This window comes from Phoca vitulina, unplaced genomic scaffold, assembly GCF_004348235.1.
Source record: "Phoca vitulina isolate PV1807 unplaced genomic scaffold, GSC_HSeal_1.0 scaffold44, whole genome shotgun sequence".
NCBI lineage: Eukaryota > Metazoa > Chordata > Mammalia > Carnivora > Phocidae > Phoca > Phoca vitulina.
In genome coordinates, this window is record NW_022589747.1 from 584,471 (window position 1) to 607,321 (window position 22,851).

A 22,851-nucleotide genomic window follows, 5' to 3' on the forward strand; every position below is an offset into this window, starting at 1 on the left:
TAGGGGCACCTGAGTGGCTCAGTCGGTGATGCGTCTGCCTTCGGCTCAGGTCATGGTCCCAGGGTCCTGGGATCGAGCCCCGCATCGGGCTCCCTGCTCAGCGGGAGGCCTGCTTCTCCCTCTCCCACTCCCCCTGCTTGTGTTCCCTCTCTCGCTGTGTCTCTCTCTGTCAAATAAATTAAAGAAAAAGAAAGAATGAAAGAAATCTGCTAAAAAGTTGACCTTTTACATATTATTTGTAATTCCCAAATAAATTCTTACTGATGGTCATTGACTTTAACACAAACAAAATGGCCTCAACAGGTGGAAGTGGGAAGAAACCCTGTAAGCACCTGGATGTCCAGGGAGGCAATATCCCTGGGGCCCCTCCGAGTCACCTGCCCGCACGGGGGTCCCCGCAGCGGTTGAGGACCGGGGTTGGACGTCCCCCGGGGCTGTGGTCTCTGAGAGAAGAGGCAAGGGGTACGGGGCACGGGGCACATTCCCCACCGCGCCAGCCAGACACGGGGTCGGGGAGCTGGACCCACAGAGAGCAGGGCCTTGGGGCCAATGAACGCGGCCCAGGCAGCAGGGCCCGGGGGACGGGTGCAGAGCGGGGCGTGCCGCGGAGAAGCATGGGGACCCCGGCCTTGGTCCTGGCTGCCCGTCCAGCTGCACCGGTGTGGCCAGCCACTCCCAGAGTCACACCGGACCCACACTCAGAGGGGCCAGTCCCGTGGTGAAATTCTTCCTGACTTGTGAAGTCACCAGTCCTGGCAGAGGGAGACCAGGGGCCCGGGGGGAAGAGCTGCTCCGGGCTGGGAGCTGAGCCAAGGCTGTGGAAGTGGCCTGGGGTGGGGAGGTGGCCCAGGGCTTTGGAGTTTGGCACTCTCACGCAGCAGGGGACAGGGCCTGGGTGAATGCCCCACAGAGGTGAGGCGGGAGGGCCATATCCCAGCAAGGCCAGGAGAAAGGGAGCCTCTTTCCCAGTATTTTTATCTTTGTTTTAATTTAAAAAAAAATTTTTTTTTTAGGATTTTATTTCTTTGACAGAGAGAGACAGAGCGAGAGAGGAAACACAAGCAGGGGGAGTGGGAGAGGGAGAAGCAGGCTTCCCGTGGAGCAGGGAGCCCGATGCGGGGCTCCATCCCAGGACCCCGGGATCATGACCTGAGCCGAAGGCAGACGCTTAACAACCAAGCCACCCAGGCGCCCCTCCTCTTTTTCATATTTACTGTGAATTGCTCATTCATTGGTTTTCTTCTGTAGTGTTTTTTCTGTAGAAGAACACTCCACATATTAATGGTGCTGCCTTCAGCATCTTGTGCCCGAATGTCGTTCATCTTTGCTGATAGGCTTTTGCTGGATGGAGTCGCCTTGAATTTTGTTATTGTTCATCTATGAATCTAGTCCATGCCTTCTGGCCTTCTCTTCCCCAAGATCATAACAAATAGAACCTCGTACTTTATATCTGCTTCTTTTTTTATTTTTATTTTTTAAAAAGGTTATTCAGAATTTTAAGGCCATTCAGGTGTTTTATGACCAAACTTTTTTTGGTCAGTAAAACACCTTTTTGGGGGGCACCTGGGGGGCTCAGTCGGTTAAGTGTCTGCCTTCAGCTCAGGTCATATGCCGGGGTCCTGGGATCGCGTCCTGCATCGGGCTCCCTGCTCAGTGGGGAGCCTGCTTCTCCCTCTCCCTCTGCAGCTTCCCCTGCTTGTGCTCTCTCTCTGTCTATCTCTCTCTGTGTCAAATAAATAAATAAAATCTTAAAAAAAAAAAAAACACACACCTTTTTTTTTTTTTAAATAATCTCCACACTTAACGTGGGGCTTGAACTTAGTCCAGAGATCAAGAGTTGTTGCAGCCTCCATCGACCGAGCGGGCTGGGCGCCCTCTGGTTCTTTTTTTATTTAATTTTGAAAACTGGAACTCCGGGGGCGCCTGGGTGGCTCAGTCATTAAGCGTCTGCCTTCGGCTCGGGTCATGGTCCCAGGATCCTGGGATCGAGCCCCGCATCGGGCTCCCTGCTCAGCAGGAAGCCTGCTTCCCCCTCTCCTGCTCCCCCTGCTTGTGTTCCCTCTCTCGCTGTGTCTCTCTCTGTCAAATAAATAAATAAAATCTTAAAAAAAAAAAAAAAACAACTGGAACTCCGTATTCAGGGTTGTGCGTGAGGTTGACCTTCAGCTTAGGAAGTGCGCCTACTTCTCGCAGTGATGGGCTATGGAATTTGGGGCAAACTTCTTGCCAAAGACAAGTAAAACACTGAATAAAATATTTTAAAATATTCTTAAAAACAGCTAAGAGCTAACAAGACAGTGTGTAGATAACAAAATTGAGGAGAAGGGAAGAACCCAGAAAAGTCGATCTAGAATTATAGTTGTTTCCTCCCTGAGGCATCTGCCAGGTCCTAGAAAAACTGCCAAATGGGTGGCTGTTGGGGCCTTTGGGGGCTCAGGGAACAAACCGAGGCTCAAGGCCCACCCAAGGTAGGGGGCGTGACACCCCCTCCCCAGGAACATAAAGCTGGGACCCGGAGGGACCACACCTGCAGAGGAGGGAAAACCAGAAGTGAACCAGCTCTGCAGGGATGGGCAGGCTGGAGGCTCTCCCGACTGGATGTCTGGTGGGCTAAAGCGACTCCACATCCCCTCCCTCCTTGCACCTGCGAGACACCAACAAAAATCCTCTTTGGAGGGTTACCTTCACCTGAGGACTCAATTTCTTCAGTAAAATTTAAAATACTATTTCAGGACCCCTGGGTGGCTCAGTCGGTAAAGCATCTACCTTCAGCTCAGGTCATGATCCCAGGGTCCTGGGATCCAGCCCATGCTTGGGATTCTCTCTGCCTCTGTCCCTCCCCTTGCTCTCTCTCTCTCTCAAATAAATCAATAAATCTTTTTAAAAAATAAAATAAAGTACAATTTCAGCACTGATTCAAAGATAACCAGGCACACAAGAACTAACAAACTGTAGAAAACAGAAACAGGCTTCAAACATTAAACTCAATAGACATATATGATAAGGTAACTGTTGTTTCAAGAATGAGAATCGAGCTTGAAAAATACCTACAGGAAGGGGCCTGGGTGGCTCAGATGGTTAAGCGTCTGCCTTCGGCTCAGGTCATGATCTCAGGGTCCTGGGATCGAGCCCCGCATCGGGCTCCTTGCTCAGCAGGAAGCCTGCTTCTCCCTCTCCTTCTCCTGCTCCCCCTGCTTGTGCTCTCTCGCTCTGTCAAATAAATAAATAAAATCTTTAAAAAAAAAAAAAAAAAAAGAAAAATACCTACAGGAAGCAGGCATTATAAAAAATGATGATGTATCTTTGGAAGAGAACCTAACAGTTTAAGAAATGAGTGAGTAGCTGAAATTCGGATCAGTGGACACTCTGCCTTCATTTGAACTTTGCATGGCCCTAAGAACATGGCCTTGGGGTGCTTGGGTGGCTCAGTCATTAAGCGTCTGCCTTAGGCTCAGGTCATGATCCCAGGGTCCTGGGATGGAGCCCCGCATCGGGCTCCCTGCTCAGCGGGGAACCTGCTTCTCCCTCTCCCACTCCCCCTGCTTGTGTTCCTGCTCTCGCTGTCTCTCTCTCTCTGTCAAATAAATAAATAAATAAAATCTTAAAAAAAATAAATAAAAGGACATGGCCTCAACACTTATAGAACAAAAGTCACAGATCTAAAAAGAGAAGTAAACAAACTGATGGTCATAATAAGACACTCGAACAAACTTCTTTCAGTAATTGACGGGAAAAGGAGGAAAACCCCCAGCAAAATAGGGGTTATTTAAACAACATGATTATTAAATATGACCTAATGAGGTTTGTTTGTTTTTAAAGAGACAGTAAATCAACCCAACACCGTTGGTTGAGCAGTCCATCCCAAACTTCCCAGGATTAAAGACTCTGTCTCCTACTGCAGGCCATCTCTGGGTCTGGTTCTATCGACTGTTGTCTCTCTGCATGATGGGCCCCATGATCTTGCTTTTTTTGGGTGTTTGTATTAGAGTTCTCTGAAGAAATAGAGCCGATAAGAGATACACACACATACAGAAATTTTTTGTTTTTGTTTTTTTTGTTTTATTTATTTATTCATGAGAGTCAGAGAGAGAGAGAGAGAGAGAGAGGCAGAGGCAGAGGGAGAAGCAGGCTCCCCGCCTAGCAGGGAGCCCGATGCGGGACTTGATCCCAGGACCCTGGGATCATGACCTGAGCCAAAGGCAGATGCTTAACGTTCTGAGCCACCCAGGCGCCCCACATACAGAAATTAATATACTTAATACAACATAATATAAAGATATTTATCGTGAGGAATTAACTCCCATGATTACAGAGGCTGACGAGTCCCAAGATCTGTGAGGTGAGCCAGCAGGCCGCAGACCCGGGAGCAGTGGTGGGCTAAGTTCCAGTCCGAAGGCAGGAGAAGGGCAGGGGAGATTCGTGGCTGAATGCCAGGCATTGTGTCCAGGAGAACAGCAGAGGTTGAAGTCGGCGGTCGCAAGGCCCAGGAAATGCACGCCCCTTCCTGCGCTGCCTGTTGGTTCTGGGCTCAGCCCCTGCGGCCCGTGGGCAGGGACTTGCTGAGGCGTTCCTTTGAGGCAAGTCACCCCTGGGGGCGGCAGCGTGCCTTCCTTTAGTGGGGTTGGCATCTGAGTGTGTCAGGCCCGCTGCAGCAGGCCCTATGTCCCTGTGCCTCGGTGGGACGTTCTCCCATGGCTCTTTGTCACCTCCCTGAGCGGTCCAGGGCCACTGCCCGGCAATCAGCAGAGCCCTTGAGAAACTGTGGAGTTTCTCTCATTCCCCCCTGGCTCTCGGAACACAATGAGCCTCGCGCACCTCTGCCTCTGGGGGACCTTGGTTCTCTGGTCGCATCCCCAGCAGTGCGTGCGGTCAGGCTTAGCCCGTCTAGCGGGTTCCCGCCCATCCTCCTGCTCCAGCCTCAGGGAGCTCCCCGGTGCCCTGGACTGGCCTCCGGTCTTCCTCATGAGCACTCAGTGATGCCTCTTGGAAAAGAGTTGGGGTGCATGTATAAATTCCCCTGTGTTTGGGGCTCCCAGGGATTGACACTTTGTCAGCCAGGGCCCAGGTCGCTGCGGTGCTCAGAGGGCCTTGCATTTGGCTTCGTGCTCTGCTGTCCCTGTCCCGAAACCCTCAATCATTTGGGTTTTTTGTTTTTTTTATTTTATTTATTTATTTATTTTAAAAGATTTTATTTATTTATTTGAGAGAGAGAGAATGAGAGAGAGCACATGAGAGGGGGGAAGGTCAGAGGGAGAAGCAGACTCCCTGCCGAGCAGGGAGCCCGATGCGGGACTCGATCCAGGGACTCCAGGATCATGACCTGAGCCAAAGGCAGTCACTTAACCAACTGAGCCACCCAGGCGCCCGGGTTTTTTGTTTTTTTTTAAAGATTGTATTTATTTATTTGACAGAGACACAGCGAGAGAGGGAACACAAGCAGGGGGAGTGGGAGAGGGAGAAGCAGGCTTCCCGCTGAGCAGGGAGCCCGATGCGGGACTCAATCCCAGGACCCCGGGATCATGACCTGAGCCGAAGGCAGACGCTTAAGGACTGAGCCACCCAGGCGCCCCAACCCTCAATCATCTGTGAACAAAGGGTCCCACCTTTCGTTTTTCTCTGGGCCCCACACATCACTGAGCTGCTCCTGACAGAGGACTGACTCACCTCCACCTCAGTTTACCTCCTGCTCTGTCTTCACCTGCTGCAGTTTTCCCTCCAGCATCAGGAGAAGAGGTCCAGATGGTCACTGCAGGGGCTTTGCCAAAATCACAGAGGAGTTTGGAGACCGGGGCCTCGTGGGAAAGCGGGCCATCCCCGGGTGGTGGGACCCGAACGGCCAGCGAGGCTGAATGGGGGGAGCTCCCCCGCCTGAGACGAGAGCCCGCGGAGCACACACCCCTCGCACCTGCGCAGTCCGCACGCGGGGAGCAGAACGAAAACGCAACCTGCAGAACGGGAGACCAGATTTGCAAAATCACATATCTGATGCAGGATTAATATCCAGAATGTGTAAAGAGCTCCTACACCTCAACAATAAGAAAAAGCAAAGAACCCAATGAAACAATGGGCAGAGGACGCGAAGGGACATTTCCCCGAAGAGGACAGACAGCACGTGAGAGGATGCACAGCATCACTAACCTTTAGGACAATGCAAAACAAAACGACCACCTAGAACCTCACAGCCGTCAGGCTAGAGAAACAAGCCAGACGCAGTAGGTCCTGGTGGGGACCGGAGGAACTGGGACCCCCGCGTCCTGTCGGCCACCGTGCACACGGGGGCCGCCGCCATGAGAAACGGCGTGGCGGTTCCCGACAAAATGAAACGTAGATTTACCTTGTGATCCAGCGAGTCCACTTGGGGTCACATACCCAGGAGAACTGAGAGCAGGGACTCGGCCATGTTCACGGCAGCCAGAAGCGGGAAGCGCCCTGAGTGTCCATCCACGGATGAGCGGAGACACGGAAGACGGCGTGTCCCCACCATGGAATATTACGCAGCCACAAAAAGGAAGGACACAGGAAGGACACCTGCGACACCTGGATTGGTCCCCGGGGACACGACGCGGAGTGAAATAAGCCGGTCACAGAAGGACACGGATCCCCCCACAGGAGGTGTCCCCAGAAGTTCAGGTGAGAGGCAGCAGGTGGAATGGGGGTGCCGGGGCTGGGGGAGGGGACGGGGACTTCGTGTTGGGGGGGTGCACAGACAGAAAGTTCTGGAGACGGAGGGTGGGGATGGCGGCACGAAACGAACATGCTCCGAGCGGCGAGCTGCCCACGCCACGGCTAAGGCGGTAAACGTGCTGTTGTGTACGTGCTACCGGTTTTCTGTTTGGTTCGCTTTCAGGACGAGGTGTGCTGGCGATGAGCAGGGGACCCGGGGGCCAGGGAGACCCGGCGTCACCCTGCCTCTACCTCCTGCTCACTGTGTGGCCTTGAGGAAGTTCCTCAGCCTTGCGGAGCTTCGTCTGCTCCCGGGGGAAATACCAGCATCGACTTCAAAGGGCTGGTGGGAGAATCCGACGCCCACCCCAATAATGGCACCTGACACTCCCTGGAATTCTGAATCGACTTAGGCCTCGATCTCCTGGGTTTCGTTCCTGTATCCCCTTCTGGGTCGGCGTGGGGGGCGGATTCCCCACCTCATGAGTCCTGGTGGGAGGCCGTGTGAAAACACCAGACCCCCCCAGCATCCCGCAATCTGGGCGATCTGGGCTCCACTCAGCAGACGCCCCGTCCCCACCTGCGCCCCCAAATGCGGATGTCTGGAGGCTGAGGCAGCCGCTGGAGGTCCTCCCCCAGCCCGCGCGGGGTGGGGTCCTCCCTGTGCCGCTTTCCCGGCTCAGAACGCCCAGTCCCTTGTCTGCTGCCAGTCCATCTCCCCGAAGCACCCCTCTCGCCTTCCTTGTCACCAGCGGAACGCGGGGGGCTTGGTGGCGGTGCGCCCACACCCAAATATCCAGTTTCCTGGATTCTTGCACCGAGGACGGCAGCCGCTGGGCGGCTCCGGGGGAGCTGAGAACAGCACTGACAGGCGGCGTCACTCCCAGCCTGCGGTCCTCTTCCTTCTCTCCCCTTCCCTGGTCTTCCGGCAGCCAGCCGGATGAACTCGAACCTGAACTTGGAGGATACGGAGTGTGGGAGAGGCGCCATCTGGAGCCCCCAGCTGACCAGCCTGGGGACGGAGGAGCCAAGTCCCCGGGGGCCCCTGTCATGGCCGTGTGGGCCCTGTGGCTTCTCATGTAGGAAAGCTACTCGCATTACTTCATTTTTAACAGCTGATATTGAATTTATTAAAGTTATCTTTTTAAAAACACAATTCTTTAGCTTACAAACCATCCTCGTCTCTGTGAGTATGGCAGATTTGAACTTGTCCAAATACACCTTCAAATATTTCAACTGCCTTCCTAAATGTAATCTATCTGGTTTCCTTTTAAAGTCCTTATTTGGCCAAAAATAACAAAGAAAACCTCCCTGAGCATTAAATAGCTCTGATGAACTTCTAAATATGTTGAACCTAAAGTTGTCTTAAATGTTAAAACACAATACATAAACTTCGCAAGATTTCAACGGGCAAGTCTAAACTGTAAATCTCAATCAAGTTTAAAATGCAGTTTGGGGGCGGGAGACAGGGAATTCCTAAAAACGGGCACAAGGTCCTTTTTGGGGTGAGGAAGCTGTTCTAAAATTAGATTGTGGTGTGTTCAGCACAGCTCTGATTTCTAGAAATCACTGGACTGTGTGTTTTAAAATGAGTGAATTTCATGGTAGGTAAAACAAGATCTCCGTGAGGCTATCCGAAAGGGAAATGCGTACATACGTCAGAGCAAGGGACGCAGCTGCATATTTTACCTGACTGAGGTCAGCACGGGCGGGACGGCCATTCGGCCACCCCTGTGTGCCTGGCCCAGGGACCCGTCCTTGCCCGCACCCCTGCGCTCATGGGCAGGGGGACATGGAGTATGTATTCTCACTATTCTCTTCCTCTAAACATCCTTAACCATGGGGGCGCCTGGTCGCTCAGTGGGTGAAGCGTCTGCCTTCGGCTCAGGTCGTGAATCAGGGTCCTGGGATCGAGCCCCGCATCGGGCTCCCTGCTCAGCGGGGAGCCTGCTTCTCCCTCGCTCTCTGCAGCTCCCCCTGCTTGTGCTCGCTGTCAATTAAATAAATAAAAATTTTTTTTAAAATAAATAAAATCTTTAAAAAATAAAAATAAAATAAACATCCTTCATCGTGACACCGTCCTCACGTTCATAAATATCTCCTCGGTACCTGGTGGCGTCCGCGCCCGCCGGGCAGCTGGAGAACCTCCGCATCCTTCCCAGGCCCACCAGCCCGGCGTGGGGGGAGGAGGGGGACAGGGTACCTGCCCTGTGTGGGGATGGCGTTCCCCACACAGCCCCCCTGACCCGGGACTTCCCGGTCAGCTCGCTCCCCTGAGAGCACACGGGAGCTGGGCTCTGCCCTAGACCCTCAGTGCCTAGACAACTTCCCGTCGGAGCCGGTGTTGTGGGCTTCCCCTGCTTGCTGCTGGCCTGCTCTGAACGGCACGGTGGGCTGGTGGGCTGGTCCCTGCGGCTCAGAGCGGAGGACCCTGCCTCATCCATGGGGCCCAATGCCAGCCACCACAAAGCACGTGAGTCCGGGGGCCTGGGAAGGAGCAGCTTGGAGGGGAGAGCGAGGCGGAAGTCTGGGAGTCCAGAGCGAGGAGAAGGGGAGCAGTGGGTTGGGAGGAGGCAGGCCACACATGCAGGACGGGCCTGGACAGACAGCGGCCAGGAGAGGACAGACGGGTCAGGGAAGGAAGCAGGGTGCTGGCAGCTCTCAGCAGCCCGTCGAGGAGGGTGGGAGCGGAAGCGAGCCGCCCATCACCGGGCCACGTCCACAGGCGGGCTGACTGTCCCGAGCTGGGAGAGGCCGCTGACGCCCGAGCGGGGTGCAGGCCCAGGCCGGGGCGGTGTGGGGACACTGACAAGCCCACCGAGGAGACACACCCAGAACCAGCTTTTGGGGGCCTTTCATTCAGCACACGGAGCTGCAGCAGGCCTCATTTAGGCAGTAATTCAACACACCTTCACCGAGCTTTGATTCTGGGCGGTGTTCTCAGGCACCCAAGTCCGGGAGAGCGCAGGAAGGCGTCCCAGAAAGGACCAAGCACAGGGGTGAGCTCTGCAGGTGGAGAGCAGCGAGGCACTGTGTACGCAGAGGGTGAGTCCTGCAAAGGCAGGGGCGGTGCAGAGCGGCTCAGCGTGGCAAGAGGACCTTCCGCCTACAGAACTAGAACGCAAGCCGGCTGAGATGGGGCCGTGAAGGGGCTGCTTCCGTCTGTCCTGTGGGCAACCAAGAACCTGGAGAAGTAGTTTAGCACAGGAGTTAAAATTTCAGATGATTTTGAGAAGGATCATTCTGGAAGTCCCTGGAAAAACTGGGGCCCAGTAATTAGGCAGGAGGCTGTTGCAGAAGGCCAAGCCGGAGCTGGAGCTGTGGGAAGGCCTGCGGAGGGAGGAGGAGGCTTAGGAAGGGAGGAGGAGGAAGAGGGTTGGGGAGGGAGGGAGGGAGGAGGAGGTTTGGGGAGGGAGGTGGCAGAGCTGTCTGAGTGGTTCATCCATGAGGAGGAGCGGGTGAGCAGGGAGGATCCATGGCAGCTCTGGAGGGAGCTGTGGGCTCTGGGGCTGGCCTAGAAGTCTCCCGAAGATCTGAGCCTCGGGAATGGGTGAGGCTGACCGGGGTGGGTGTGTAGGGAGCACCACCGGGTGTAACGTGTAACTGTGACTCAGGAGCAATCTGCAGGAGTTCAGGGGGGAAGGCAGAGCTGGAGACACGGGGGGAGAAGAGCCAAGGCCTCAGGGAGGCAGTAGGGGCTTCGGGGACATGGTTGATGAAGGGGCAGTGTCAGGGAAGGCCGGCCCGGGACTGTGGACTCTGAAGTCACTGCTGGTCCCAGCAGCAGCAAGAAGATGGGACGGTCCACGCCAGTCCCCGGGCAAGAGGCGCACAGGAGACGAGTTACCCTCTTCCAAAGTGGTCTGTTTTCTTAATGTTTTCAATAACCTCGTTTTTCCTCTTATTACGTTCTCTGTGGCTCAGAGACATTCTGAGAGAAGCATTTGTGCAGAACGCTCTATAGGACCGAGGTTACAGAGCCGTGCTGGCGGGTTCAGAACACCCCCAGCTAGCCCGATCAGGGCGCCGCTGAATGCAGTTGGGTCTGCTTTGAGTGTGATTCATCCAAACAAGGCAGGACAGCCCCACATTCCTGAGCTTCTGGGCCTGCTGATAGTCTACTCAGGAAGTCAGGTTCAACTGATAAAGCTAATTCAGGATTCCCTACCACACTGGCTGCCCCAGCGTGCTCACTTTCTTGCGGGCACACACTGCGCGCTGCTGCGGATGCAGGGAGCAGCCCCAGGGCCTTGCTGACCCCGTGATGTTACAAGGCAGGACTTTATGCGGCACGAGTGCCAGTGAAGTCACTTCTGCATTCACGCAGTCCTTCTTTCTTAGGACGGGTCCCTAAGTGCTGCAGGGCTCAGCGTGGAGAACAGAGAGCAGTGCAGGGAGCTTGCGGCTGAGGGCCTGGGGCACTTTGCTTGGATCAGAAGGGAACTCGTAGCTTCCTCAAGGTCACCAAGCACCAGGTGATGTGGGAGAGGAAAAAAAAAAAAAAAAAAGCAGTTTCCAGGTCCGGCTTTGGGAACACTCGCAGGCTGGTGACTGAGCAGCCACTCACGGGGAGGAGCCTCAGTTTCCAGCGGTGACAGCGGGGCCGTGGGGCGGCCGGGGCTGGGAAGCGGGGTCTGGAAGCCCAGCACACGTGGGCTCCGGATGCGGGGCGCATCCTACGGCGGGGAAGCCGCGCAGGTGGACACACCGGCTTTGACATACGAACCTGACCCCGGGAACGCTGCAACTGAGTGGCCGACGAGGACCTGACGACCCCGCTCCCAGACTGCACGGGGGTCGGGGTCACCGCCCGCGTCCGAGCCCGGGGCTGGGGGCGCGGCTCCCGCTCCTGCTCCCCAAGTCGAAAGAGGGCACGAGAGCGCGCCGCGACTCCGCAGGTACGAGCCTGCCAGGCTCTCGTGTCAACGTCCTCCTCCTGGAGAAAAGTCAAGCAGACTGTGCAAGATATTTTCGGAAAGTAGGGCATTTTGGAAGCATTTCGTAACCTCCGAGACGGGGGCGGCGGCGCCTCCCGTGCGCTGGAGAAGGGGGCTGATGCCCGGGGCCACCCGGCGCCCCCAGCCGCGCGCGGAGTCGCGGAGTCGCGGGCCTAGTGGGGCGCGGGCGACCTTGGCGGGCGGCGCGACCTTGAGGCCTCCGTTCGCCTCAGTTGCCCCCTCTGTGCAATGGGGACACGCCCTGGCCGCCGGGCTGCGTAAGCCCGCCAGCGCCGTAGCCTCCGTCCCCCTCCCGCCCGGCGCCCCCTCGGGCTCCGCCGCCCCGCCGGGCCTGGGTCCCAACGCCCGCTCCCCGTCCCAGACCCGGTCCCCACACCGCAGCGCCGCGACGGAGCCCGCGGGCGGGAACCTGCCTGCGCCGCTAGCGCGCACGCGCGCCCCCGTCCCGCCCCTCCGGCGCCGTCTCCTCTCATAAGCCAGCCGCGCCGTCACTCCGAAGGGCCCGCGCTCGCGATTGGCCAGGGTCCGGGCGCGCGACCGGCCGTGGGCGGGGCCCGGCTGGCTATAAAAGGGGCCGCGGCGGAGCTCGTGCCGCCTTGCAGACGCCACCGCCTGGGAGCCGCCCTCGCCGCTCAGCCATGGTCAACCCCACCGTGTTCTTCGACATCGCCGTGGACGGCGAGCCCTTGGGCCGCGTCTCCTTCGAGCTGTTCGCAGACAAAGTCCCAAAGACAGCAGAGAACTTCCGTGCCCTGAGCACTGGGGAGAAAGGATTTGGTTATAAAGGTTCCTCCTTCCACAGGATTATTCCGGGGTTTATGTGCCAGGGGGGGGACTTCACATGCCATAATGGCACTGGAGGCAAGTCCATCTATGGGGAGAAGTTTGATGATGAGAATTTCATCCTGAAGCACACGGGTCCTGGCATCCTGTCCATGGCCAACGCYGGACCCAACACGAACGGYTCCCAGTTCTTCATCTGCACTGCCAAGACCGAGTGGTTGGATGGCAAGCAYGTGGTGTTCGGCAGGGTCAAAGAAGGCATGAACATCGTGGAGGCCATGGAGCGCTTTGGGTCCAGGAACGGCAAGACCAGCAAGAAGRTCACCATTGCTGACTGTGGACAGATCTAATAAATCTGACTTGTGTTTTATCTTAACTACCAGACCATTCCTTCTGTAGCTCAGGAGAGCATCCCTCCGCCCCCACCTGCTCGAAATACCCCAGAATCTCTGTGCTCTCGCTGCAGTTCTGCGGGCTCCATGGTTCCTTATCCCCAGGTCTAGCTGGATTGCAGAGTTCAGTTTATGATGATGAAATAAAACCTAAACCACAGTTGTCTGTCCTTGTTTTGGGAGGGCGTGTCTGTACGGCTTTGATTCGCAGCAGCAGGTTTGCTCCCCTGACCCAAGAAATAACCGGTGCAGGGTGTCCCTAAAAGTGTGTGGGTGAGGGGTACGTGGGCCGGGACTTGCACAGGTGGTGACCGGGCTGGGCCAGAGCTCTGTGGAGGGGGACGGTGACTGCTGTAGGAAGCGGAGTCCTAACTCCTGTAACCCTTCATTTGGACATAAGTCTGGCACTCCTAACTGGGGTGCTGGGTTTCCTCCATTCCCACATCAACTCCCGATTTTCTTTAAGATTTTGAGAAAACAAGCAGCGGGAGAGGGAGAAGCAGGCTCCCTGAGTAGGGAGCTGGATGCCGAGGAAAGGCATGCAGGGAGCCCAGTACCGTGCCTGCCCCATGACAGGAGTCCCTGTCTCTGTCCGGATCCTGCACTGTCCTGGTCCTGCAGTCCGGCCATCGTGGGAACTTGATCATCCTGAGGCACGAGGTCCAGTTGAGGCGCGCCCTCCCCCCGGGGAGCTGGGCTGGAGACCCAAGTGTGCAAGTGTGCAAATGAGCAGCGAGCAGCTTGTGCGGGGTGTAGGGTCTAGAAGTAGGAGCTAGGTACACTCTGCTCCCCGCAGCACCCCTGCCTGCTGGCGGTCTTGACCCGGGAGCCGTTTCTGTCCCATTGGGGTCCGAATGTTTGCAGTAGGGCTGCTGGCAGGTTCGCTCTGCACGAAGTGCTGGTGCGTCTGCTGCTGTGTCATTTTCTCCTGTCCTCTGCGGGGACGGGCTGTCCGTGCGCGGCTCGTGTCCAGGTGGGGATAGACCACCTTTCCTCGTCCCGGCCTGCCTTGTTCCTGTAGCTAAGAGGTTAGTCCTCAGTCATCCACACCCGCTCAGCTGTTGTGTCCACTCAGCTAATCAATCCTGGACAGTGATGCCAACGCGCGGTGCCAGGTGCCAGAGATGCGGGGACCTAAGTAGCTTCCTGTGTTAGCTGGTACGGTCCTGTTCGCGCCTGGACTGAGATCCCGCCTGGTCCCCACTGGCTTTCCCGGGGAGCTGACCAGGTGACGGGAGAACTCATCCTCTCCGTTCCTGAGCGCCGCGCAGCTGGGGCCTCTCCGGGCCCAGGGTGGGGGGTCCCGAGGCCGGCGGCGTCCAGGGGTGGAAGTCAGTCGTCACAACCTGTCACGGGACATCCCGTCACGGTTGCTGTGTTCCGTTGGGTCCGGCGCACGCTCAGGAGGGGACCACCCAAGGGCACGTAGAACCGGCGTAGAACCGGGGAGTGGGGATCGCCGGGGGCCACCTTCAGAAGTTCCCCACCATCAGTGCCTCAAGCAGGCCGGAAAGGAGAGCAGCAGCCCGTCTGGCTTGCCCGTGCTCCGCCGCCTGCTCCTGGTTCCCTCGCCGCAGGCAGCCATGGTTCTGGTCTTCGTGCCGGGCCATCTCCTGCACCCATGTGTCTCCCCGAAAACATACTGAGCTTAGTTCTCAAAAAGAGAAGCAAGCTCAGACCTATGCTAAGTAAGGGTAAATCGGCACTCAGTGAGGAAGGCCCCCAGGAGAAGGCCCGTCGGGCAGGGTCTGGATTACAGTGTGGCCTCAGCGTCCCCACGCCCAGGGGAGTTGGCCAGCCGTGCTCCCTGGAAGGCAGGGCTCACCCGATGCCTTTCGCACCTCTGAAAAAGGGGCAGAATCCATAGAATCTGCGGTATCTGGTCCATATTCAGGTTTTCCCCATTGGCCTTGGAACGGGTTTGTCACGGTGTGATTCCCCTACAATTGGAATGCCTTCCATAACGCCCTTCTCCGCCCAGCCGGGACCCAGCCCAGGCCTCACATCTGGTTCTTCTGTGTCTGGTCTCCTTAAATCCACAACTGTCCTTCCACCTTTTTTGCATACTGTAATTTCTATTAACTTAAGAACTTTATTGAGATTATAATTGTACACCATAAAATTCACCCTTTTTTTTTTTTTAAGATTTTATCTATTTATTCATGAGAGACAGAGGCAGAGGGAGAAGCAGGCTCCCCGTGGAGCAGAGAGCCCGATGCGGGACTCGATCCCAGAACCCTGGGACCATGACCTGAGCCGAAGGCAGACGCTTAACCGACTGAGCCACCCAGGCGTCCCAAAATTCACCCTTCTTAATAATTGTCAGTGAACTTACTGAGTTGGGCAATCGTCACCCTAATCCATCACCCCAGGAAGACCCCATCCTTGGGCCCATGTGCTGTCACGTCCACTTCCATGGGGGGAGAGCGGGGCAATCCCAGGACCCCGGGATCATGACCTGAGTCAAAGGCAGATGCTTAACCAACTGAGCCACCCAGGCGCCCCCGCCTGCTCTTTTCTTCATGTCATTGGCTCCTTAAGTAGCTTGAGACGTTGACTTAGTGGAACGTTCTCGATTCTGGAGCTTCCCGATGTCACTTGTCCGTGTTACTTACTTGCTTGTTCCTCTGGCTCTTGGATTTTCTGTAAACTGTAAGTGAAGCTGAGAATGTTAGTCTCAAGCTGACCTTTTTTTTTTTTTTTTTAAGATTTTATTTATTTGACAGAGAGAGACACAGCGAGAGCAGGAACACAAGCAGGGGGAGTGGGAGAGGGAGAAGCAGGCTTCCCGCGGAGCAGGGAGCCCGATGCGGGGCTCCATCCCAGGACCCTGGGACCATGACCTGAGCGAAGGCAGACGCTTAACCAACTGAGCCCCCCAGGCGCCCCTCAAACTGACCATTTTTAGCAGGAAGACTTTGTGGGTGATGCTCTGTGCCCTCGATCCTGCCTCTTGTGGGGTGCGTGTGACCTCAGGCCGACTCCGCAGTGAGGTGGCGCTGCCCGCCGGTCGGCCCCACTGGAAGGGACTCTGCCCTCTTCCCACCGAGCAGGTGATGCGTGGGCGACACTTTGCTTCGGTGTGAAGACCCTGTTCCCAGACCTTCTGCCTGATTGCTCTGCTTTACCATCAGTTAATGACCTTGGCCTGAATCAATTACTCTGTAGCTGTAAAAATAGAGTAAATTTCGAATCTCTCCCTCTTCTGGTTACTAAGGACTCACGGATTTTTACTCAACCTGCTACAAACAATACCATTTTTGACGCTCACACCATCCCCAGTGTGACAGCACGAGCCCTCTGAGCTGACCTCTGTGTGGCTTCGACCTGGTGCCTGTCGTCACTGAGCCCTCCCTGGCCTGCTCCCACTGCCGCAGGTACAACAGGGTCTGCGGAGAGAAGAAGTAGACACATGCATCCAAAAGTCACCATCTAGGGGCGCCTGGGGGGCTCAGTCGGTGAAGCGTCTGCCTTCGGCTCAGGTCATGGTCCTGGCGTCCTGGGATCGAGTCCTGCGTCGGGCTCCCTGCTCACGGGAAGTCTGCTTCTCCCTCTGCCCCTGCCCCTCCCCCTGCTCATGCGCTCTGTCTCTCTCTTTCAAATAAATAAAATTTAAAAAACAAAAGTCACAACCTAAACTCGGGTGGATATATTCCTCTTCCACACCCGCACAGTTGGTCTGTGCTCCCACTCTGGGCTCACTGGACAGTGAGTGCTCACCGAGGCGCATGCGCCGCGCGGGCCCTGGAGGACCCAGTGTGCACGTGTGTGTTTGCTCTCCTCCCTCCTCCTCCCCGTCCTCCAACTGGACTGTTTCGAAGCAAGTTCCAGACACGTGCACGAATGTCTTAGTACATACTGTGTCTCCAAAAGATGTGAATTTCCATTTTTAACATAACCAAGAATACTGCTATTTGCACCTAAAATAATGATTCCTTAATATCATCAACTATCCAATCACTTTCCTGTGTTTTCAACTGTCTCCTAAGTGTTTTTTATTCCCGGTTGGAATAGTTTATCCCTCTTTATTAGGATGTGGATCCAAATAAGATCCATGGAGCTTGCATTTTGAAAGGATCGCTTTGTGCACTGAGTGTAGACTGTGGGAGGTGGCTGGGCTCCAGGGGCCACTGAGTCATCCGGGCGAGTGGTGTGCTGGGACCAGTGCGAGGTGGTCACCGGTGAAAATTAAGTACACTTACTTTCATGGCAGGCATGCCTTTTATTGATTGATTTTATCAACAAAAGCTGAGTTTATTCAGGAATAAAAGAGATTTGCAGGGGCACCTGGGTGGCTCAGTCGGTTGAGCGTCTGACTCTTGATTTTGGCTCAGGTCTTGATCCCGGGGTGATGGGATGGAGTCCTGCATCGGGCTTCAGGCTCAGTGGGGAGTCTGCTTGAGATTGTCTCTCTCCCTCTGCTCCTCCCCCACTTGCGTGCACACACTCTCTCAAATAAATCTTCTTTTAAAGATTTTATTTATTTATTTATTTACTTGAGAGAGCAAGTGAGCACAAGTGCGGGTGGAGAGGGGCAGAGGGAGAAGCAGGCTCCCCATGGAGCTGGGAGCCTGACTTGGGACTCGAACCCAGGACCCTGGGATCACGACCTGAGCTGAAGGCAGACGCTTCACCACCTGAGCCACCCAGTAGCCCCATAAATAAATATTTTTTAAAAAATGATTTGCAATCTGGGAAAAACAAGCTGTGGCCAAACCCAAGGCAAGTCCTGCCAAGATTACTTTTTTTTTTTTAAATGGGCTCCACACCCAGCATGGGGCTTGAACTCACAACCCGAGATCAAAAGCTGGAAACTGTAAATATCCATCACAGGGGACTAGTTACATGAATGACAGTAATTGGTTAATTTATAGTAGCCTTTCTGATCATATTCCTTTGTTATCCTGAACTCATAATTTTCTTACCTACACAATTTTGCAAAATCACGCGTCCTGAGTGAGCACGACGGGACAAGGGAGGGAAGTCACTGATGGGGATGTCATGCATTGAGTCCAGGCAGCGGTCACTCCCAGGTGCAGTGGGAGGTTTGGGTGCACCCCATTCATGCGCACAAGCACAGGGGTGCATGCTGGGTGTCCCCAGTCCCGTGGGCGGCATCACACGGCTGGCGGCAACGGTGATCGCGCTTCCTTCTGGGGGCCCTGTGGTGGTCGGCCTGGGAAACGCCAGGATGCTAGCATTTTCAGCCACCAAGAGTGTGCGCAATGTTCACATGTAAAAGGGATTTTTAGACTCGGGTTATCATATATGAGTTTCTCATGTGCACAGACATCTGGCGGATGGTTGAGTGCCAGTGGGGTGGTCTCATGCATTTCGAGGGGTCCAGCCCTGCCCCGTCCACCTTTGGGGGCACACGTTTCCCAGTTGCCCCCTCACTAAACGTCACTGACAGTCATAGGATGTAGCTGTTAAAAAAAACAAGGTAGGGCGCCTGGGTGGCTCAGGTGGTTAAGCGACTGCCTTCGGCTCAGGTCATGATCCTGGAGTCCCGGGATCGAGTCCCGCATCGGGCTCCCTGCTCGGCAGGGAGTCTGCTTCTCCCTCTGACCCACCTCCCTCTCATGCTCTCTGTCTCTCATTCTCTGTCTATCAAATAAATAAATAAAATCTTTAAAAAAAAAAACAAGGTAGAACATCTCCAAAATAGCCTCCAGTAGACTTTAGATGAAGAAAATCAAAGTAAAGAGCAGGAAGATGCCATATAACATATGGTACAGTTTCTGCAAAAACCAGAGTGGGATGTATTTTGGGTGGTCTGTGCCTAGAATACCCTTGGGAGCGTCCAGAAGAGCAGGGTCCCCGTAGGCGCCGCCGTGCACCCATTTTACCTGTGTTCACTGTGAGAGTCTCAAACACACACGTTCTAAGATGAATCCGCAGCATTTGGCTCACTTCAAAATGCTTCATGTAGCCAAAGCTATTGCTTAAAAAATTCCATTTTGTTCATTATCCCTTAATTAGGCAGTTTTCAAAAATGAAACCTAGAAATCACCTAGACTGTGCACTGACAGCGAGACACACGTCTTCGTGAGCGTCCCCAGGCCTGCAGGCGGCATCTTGCTCAGTCCGCGGAGGGACCGGCCTCGGCCACGTGGCTGACTCTCCCACCGTCGGGCTCCAAGGGTGAACTGGAAAGTGTTGGTTAGAAACTCCCAACTCGTAGAAACGCCTTAAACATGGGATTTTTAAAAAAAGATTTTTATTTATTTATTTGAGAGAGGGAGAGCACAAGCAGGGGGGAGCGGCAGGCCCAGGGAGAGGGAGAAGCCGACTCCCCGCCGAGTAGGGAGTCCGATGCGGGGCTCGATCCCAGGACCCTGAGATCATGACCTGAGCCGAAGTCAGACGCTTCACCGACTGAGCCACCCAGGCGCCCCGAACATAGGATTTTTACTCCAAACAGACTCGCAGGTGCGGGGCCCGCCACTGGGGTGCCTGCACCACCTTTCGTGAGGCGCGACCCTTGCAAACCCCGGATCTTTCCCAGCTGCCTCAGGCCACTCATTTCTCAAATAGGAGTTTGTGTTCATGGGTTCTTTCCAAACCTACTGGTCATAGAAGTTACGGCTTATTTCATAATGGATTTACATAATTGTTAACTCAGTTGCATACTTAAAATAGTTACGACTCACTCGCATAAGCAGATCTGGGAAAAAATCGAATGGATTCTTGGTAAACCCAGAGAGGAGACAATAGCTTTTGACCCGTGAGCCCGTTGTATACGCGGCCAGGTGCACCTGTCACGCCGCTGACAACAGACAACGAGGCGATGCCCGCGCTGCGATCTGCCCGTTCTGCCTCTTACCAAAAGTGCTGGTAGCGCCCGGGACCCCGTTCCTCTCCCGCCGCGGGCACCATGCTCCGGTGCATGGCGCTTCCCCCCGATGAGACATTCTGGCCAGGGTTCTGCGCCCCTGAAATCACGCGCAGGCCAGGATGACGACGCGGGTGGGGGACGTCGTTAAACTCAGCTTACATCCAGGTTTGCCACCCATTTCCCCTTAAGATCTGTCACGTCCTTGGCCTGATCTGGTGTTCAGAGTTCCCCTTTCCAGGGAGGGGGAAGAGTTCTTGAGGACCCAGACCTTTTCTGAAGCCCCCTCCCCATCCCTGAGGACTCGCTGGGGGGTGCGGGGCTGCTGAGAGGGGCCAGGAGGGCCGTCAGGACCCCGTGCTGAGGGCCCTGGGGTGCGGGCTCACCCCCAGCGCCCTCTCCTAGGCCGGGGAGTGGAAGCCAGCCCCAGGGCCGGGCCCAGATGCCCAGCGGCGGAGCGCCCGCCTCAGCGGCTGGGGTCCCTTGGCTTCAGTGCGCGGGTCCAGAGTGCGTGGGGTCCTGTTCACCGGTCACACGGCCAAGCCCCGTATCTGCACGTGCATTCCCCAAATCCATCCCTTTACGTTCCAGATCGGAGCTTTCCAAAGGAAGGGCCACTGCTCCCCACTCCTGCGGAGGGCTGGCCGGGTCTGCCCTCTCGGTGCGCTGGTTCAAGACGATCCGTATGGGGAAATCGGCCGGCAGCAAAGGCCGCAGCAGAGTGCGGGGAGCAGGGCTGCGGGGCGCGGCGAGCCGGGAGCTGCCCGGGTCGGACTGAGGCGGAAGGCTTGCGTGAAGGACCCAGCGAGTCATCTCTCAACACTTGCGCACCTGAATTTTTATTTGTTAAAAATAAAAAAATGAGCGGGAACGTCGGCTGGGCTCTCTGATCCACGTCGTGCGGACGGGACGAAGGTAGAAGCCTGGACGGGACTAGGGCTTCTCTCAAGACGCCGAGTGAATTTGAAACCGCTCCCTTTGCCCTCGGGCAGCAGGGGCCTCGGGCAGCAGGGGCCTCGGGCAGCAGGGGCCTGGGCCGCGGGCTCGTGCGAAGCGCAGCCTGGTTCGGGAAAAGCCCTAACGCCCCTGCCTGCGAGGGGCTCTTCCGCCGCCCTTTGCCCCCGGCTGCGCTGGGCGGGCCTCGCGCTTCCCTGCGTAGAATACGCGGCGTCTACGCGGACACACCCACAGCGCCTCAACCCCCGGCTATTCGCTATCCGCACGTTCAGATGGCCTGTTCTAAGCCCTCCCCGCTTCACCTCGTCCTCTCCGAGCGCAGCAGCCTCGTCCTTCGGCTCTCAGACCGCAGCCTCCCCGTCGGGGTCACTGTGTGGACGCGGGAGCAGCACGGAGGCGGAAAGCCGAGGAGCAGCGCTCGCACAGCACCATCCCCTTCGGAGACATTCCCACCTCCCCTTCCTGCGGACCGTGCCCTGCGGGCATCCTCCCCGGGGCCCCTGGTCCTGTCCCCGCTGCTGGCAAGGCCCTGTCACTGGCCCAGACTTTCTGGGGTCTCCAACCCCTCAGCTGAGCTCTCTTCATCTGAGCTCGCAGGTGTTCCTATTTGGACCCTTTTGAACATTTCAGAACATTTTTTAAAAATTTTAAACACTTTGAACACATCTAGAAGGTGTTACCTGATAAAGCAGTCCGTGGACAGGGAGGGACCGCACCAGTGCGGGGGCCTGTGGGAGGCAGCAGGTGGCCTGGCGCGCCCGTCCTCGAGTGCGGCCACCAGGGAGCCACGGGCGGCCTCCACACGGAGCGCGGCTGCCTCGCAGGGCAGCGCCGAGCCAGGCGGAAGGAGCGGAAGCCGCAGCGGAGGCCCGGCCGGGGAAGGGCTTCCCCGCGTGCGCTGACCCGGCCTGGGAGCTGGCTGTCATACCCTCAAGGGACGCATCTGGGGGCCGTGAATCTGGCAGTGATGCGTCGCACGGGTTGAGACAGGGAGGCTGGGCAGGAGGCGAGCGCGGCGGCCCGGGTGGTGAGCGGGGAAGGGTCCACCTTGGGGCATGAGCGGGAAGAACCGTAAGCATCCGAGATCAGGGTGCATGCTCTAGAAAGTATGACTTCAAACCGGACCCCGTGAAACGTGTGGAAGCATGGAGGCTGTGCTCACCGGCGGGGCAGAGGACAGGGGGGCAGGGGAGGGAGGACCTGGGATGGGAATCGAGCGAGAACTGAGGCCCCTGATGGAACCGGGAGATAAAGGGCAGCTTGTCTGGGGGCTGGGAGGGACTCGCGGGGCCGGCGAGGCTGTGTGCAGGGAGGGTCCTCTGAGTCCTGCCCCCCGGCCCCGCCGTCCGGAGGCGCTGCTTCTGTGCGCGGAGGCTCCCGAGCATCCCACACGTGCACGTTCCAGAGCGCCTCGGAACCCACCAGACAAACAGGCACAAGTCATCTTGGGCTCTCCGTGCCAGGTGTTAGACTGAGCTATTTCACGTGATGTCCAGACCTGTGTCAATCGCCCCTCGCGTGCCGTCGTGCCCTTCGCGCCACCAGGGCCTGGAACCCGCAGCCAGACTGGCCCGAGTTCAAACTCCAGCTCTGCGGCCGGCCGGAGCCAGCGAGCGGAAGTCCGTGGATCCGGATTTCCTCGCTTTCTCGGACTGATTTAGGGGGTTAGAGGCAAATCCACAGAAGGCGTGTGGGGAGTTTTCGAAGAAAACGTGTAGTGACCTTCCCTATCTACAGAAAAGAATTCTAAGCTCGGAGTCTCACCCGATCACAAATTAACTCCCTATTTGTACGTTAAGAAAAGCTGGTCGACTAACTGGTAAATTGTGGCAAAGCCTGTTTTTGCCGGGATGGGGGTGGTCTTCAACTTTGACACATTTCAGGCTGACTCCTTCCCTTGGGACTCCTCTATGAACCCCAAATGGAGAAATGGATGCCAATGATACCACTTCCACCCCACGGCCTCCCCCTTCCCAGCGCCCGCAGGCCCTCAAACTCCGACCTCCGCTGGGATGGCCGCATGGACGGAGAGTGGGCCAATGCGCATTACCTGGAGGCCAGATAGAACATGCACAAAAAAGTGCTTTGAAATTACTTTCAGTTGAAGCTCCTCTTAAGCGGATAACAAACCTTGCTCAGAATCTGATTCATGTATCGGAGAAGCAAATGTCCTTAAACTCATTCAGCCCTTGGCTGAACTTGGCACATATCCCAGGAGAATCTTGTTTCCCCAGATCCTCAAAACCTGTCAGTCATCTGATAT

General features: G+C 56.2%; 1 protein-coding gene across 1 annotated transcript; it reads left to right on the plus strand.

Annotated features, from left to right (window-relative positions):
* The first annotated feature begins 12,175 nt into the window (after positions 1-12,175).
* On the plus strand, positions 12,176-12,956 carry PPIA (peptidylprolyl isomerase A). Its single transcript, XM_032430528.1, has one exon. It carries the CDS (start codon positions 12,260-12,262, stop codon positions 12,752-12,754), a length of 495 nt encoding a protein of 164 aa, XP_032286419.1. The 5' UTR covers positions 12,176-12,259; the 3' UTR covers positions 12,755-12,956.
* The last annotated feature ends 9,895 nt before the right edge of the window (positions 12,957-22,851 follow it).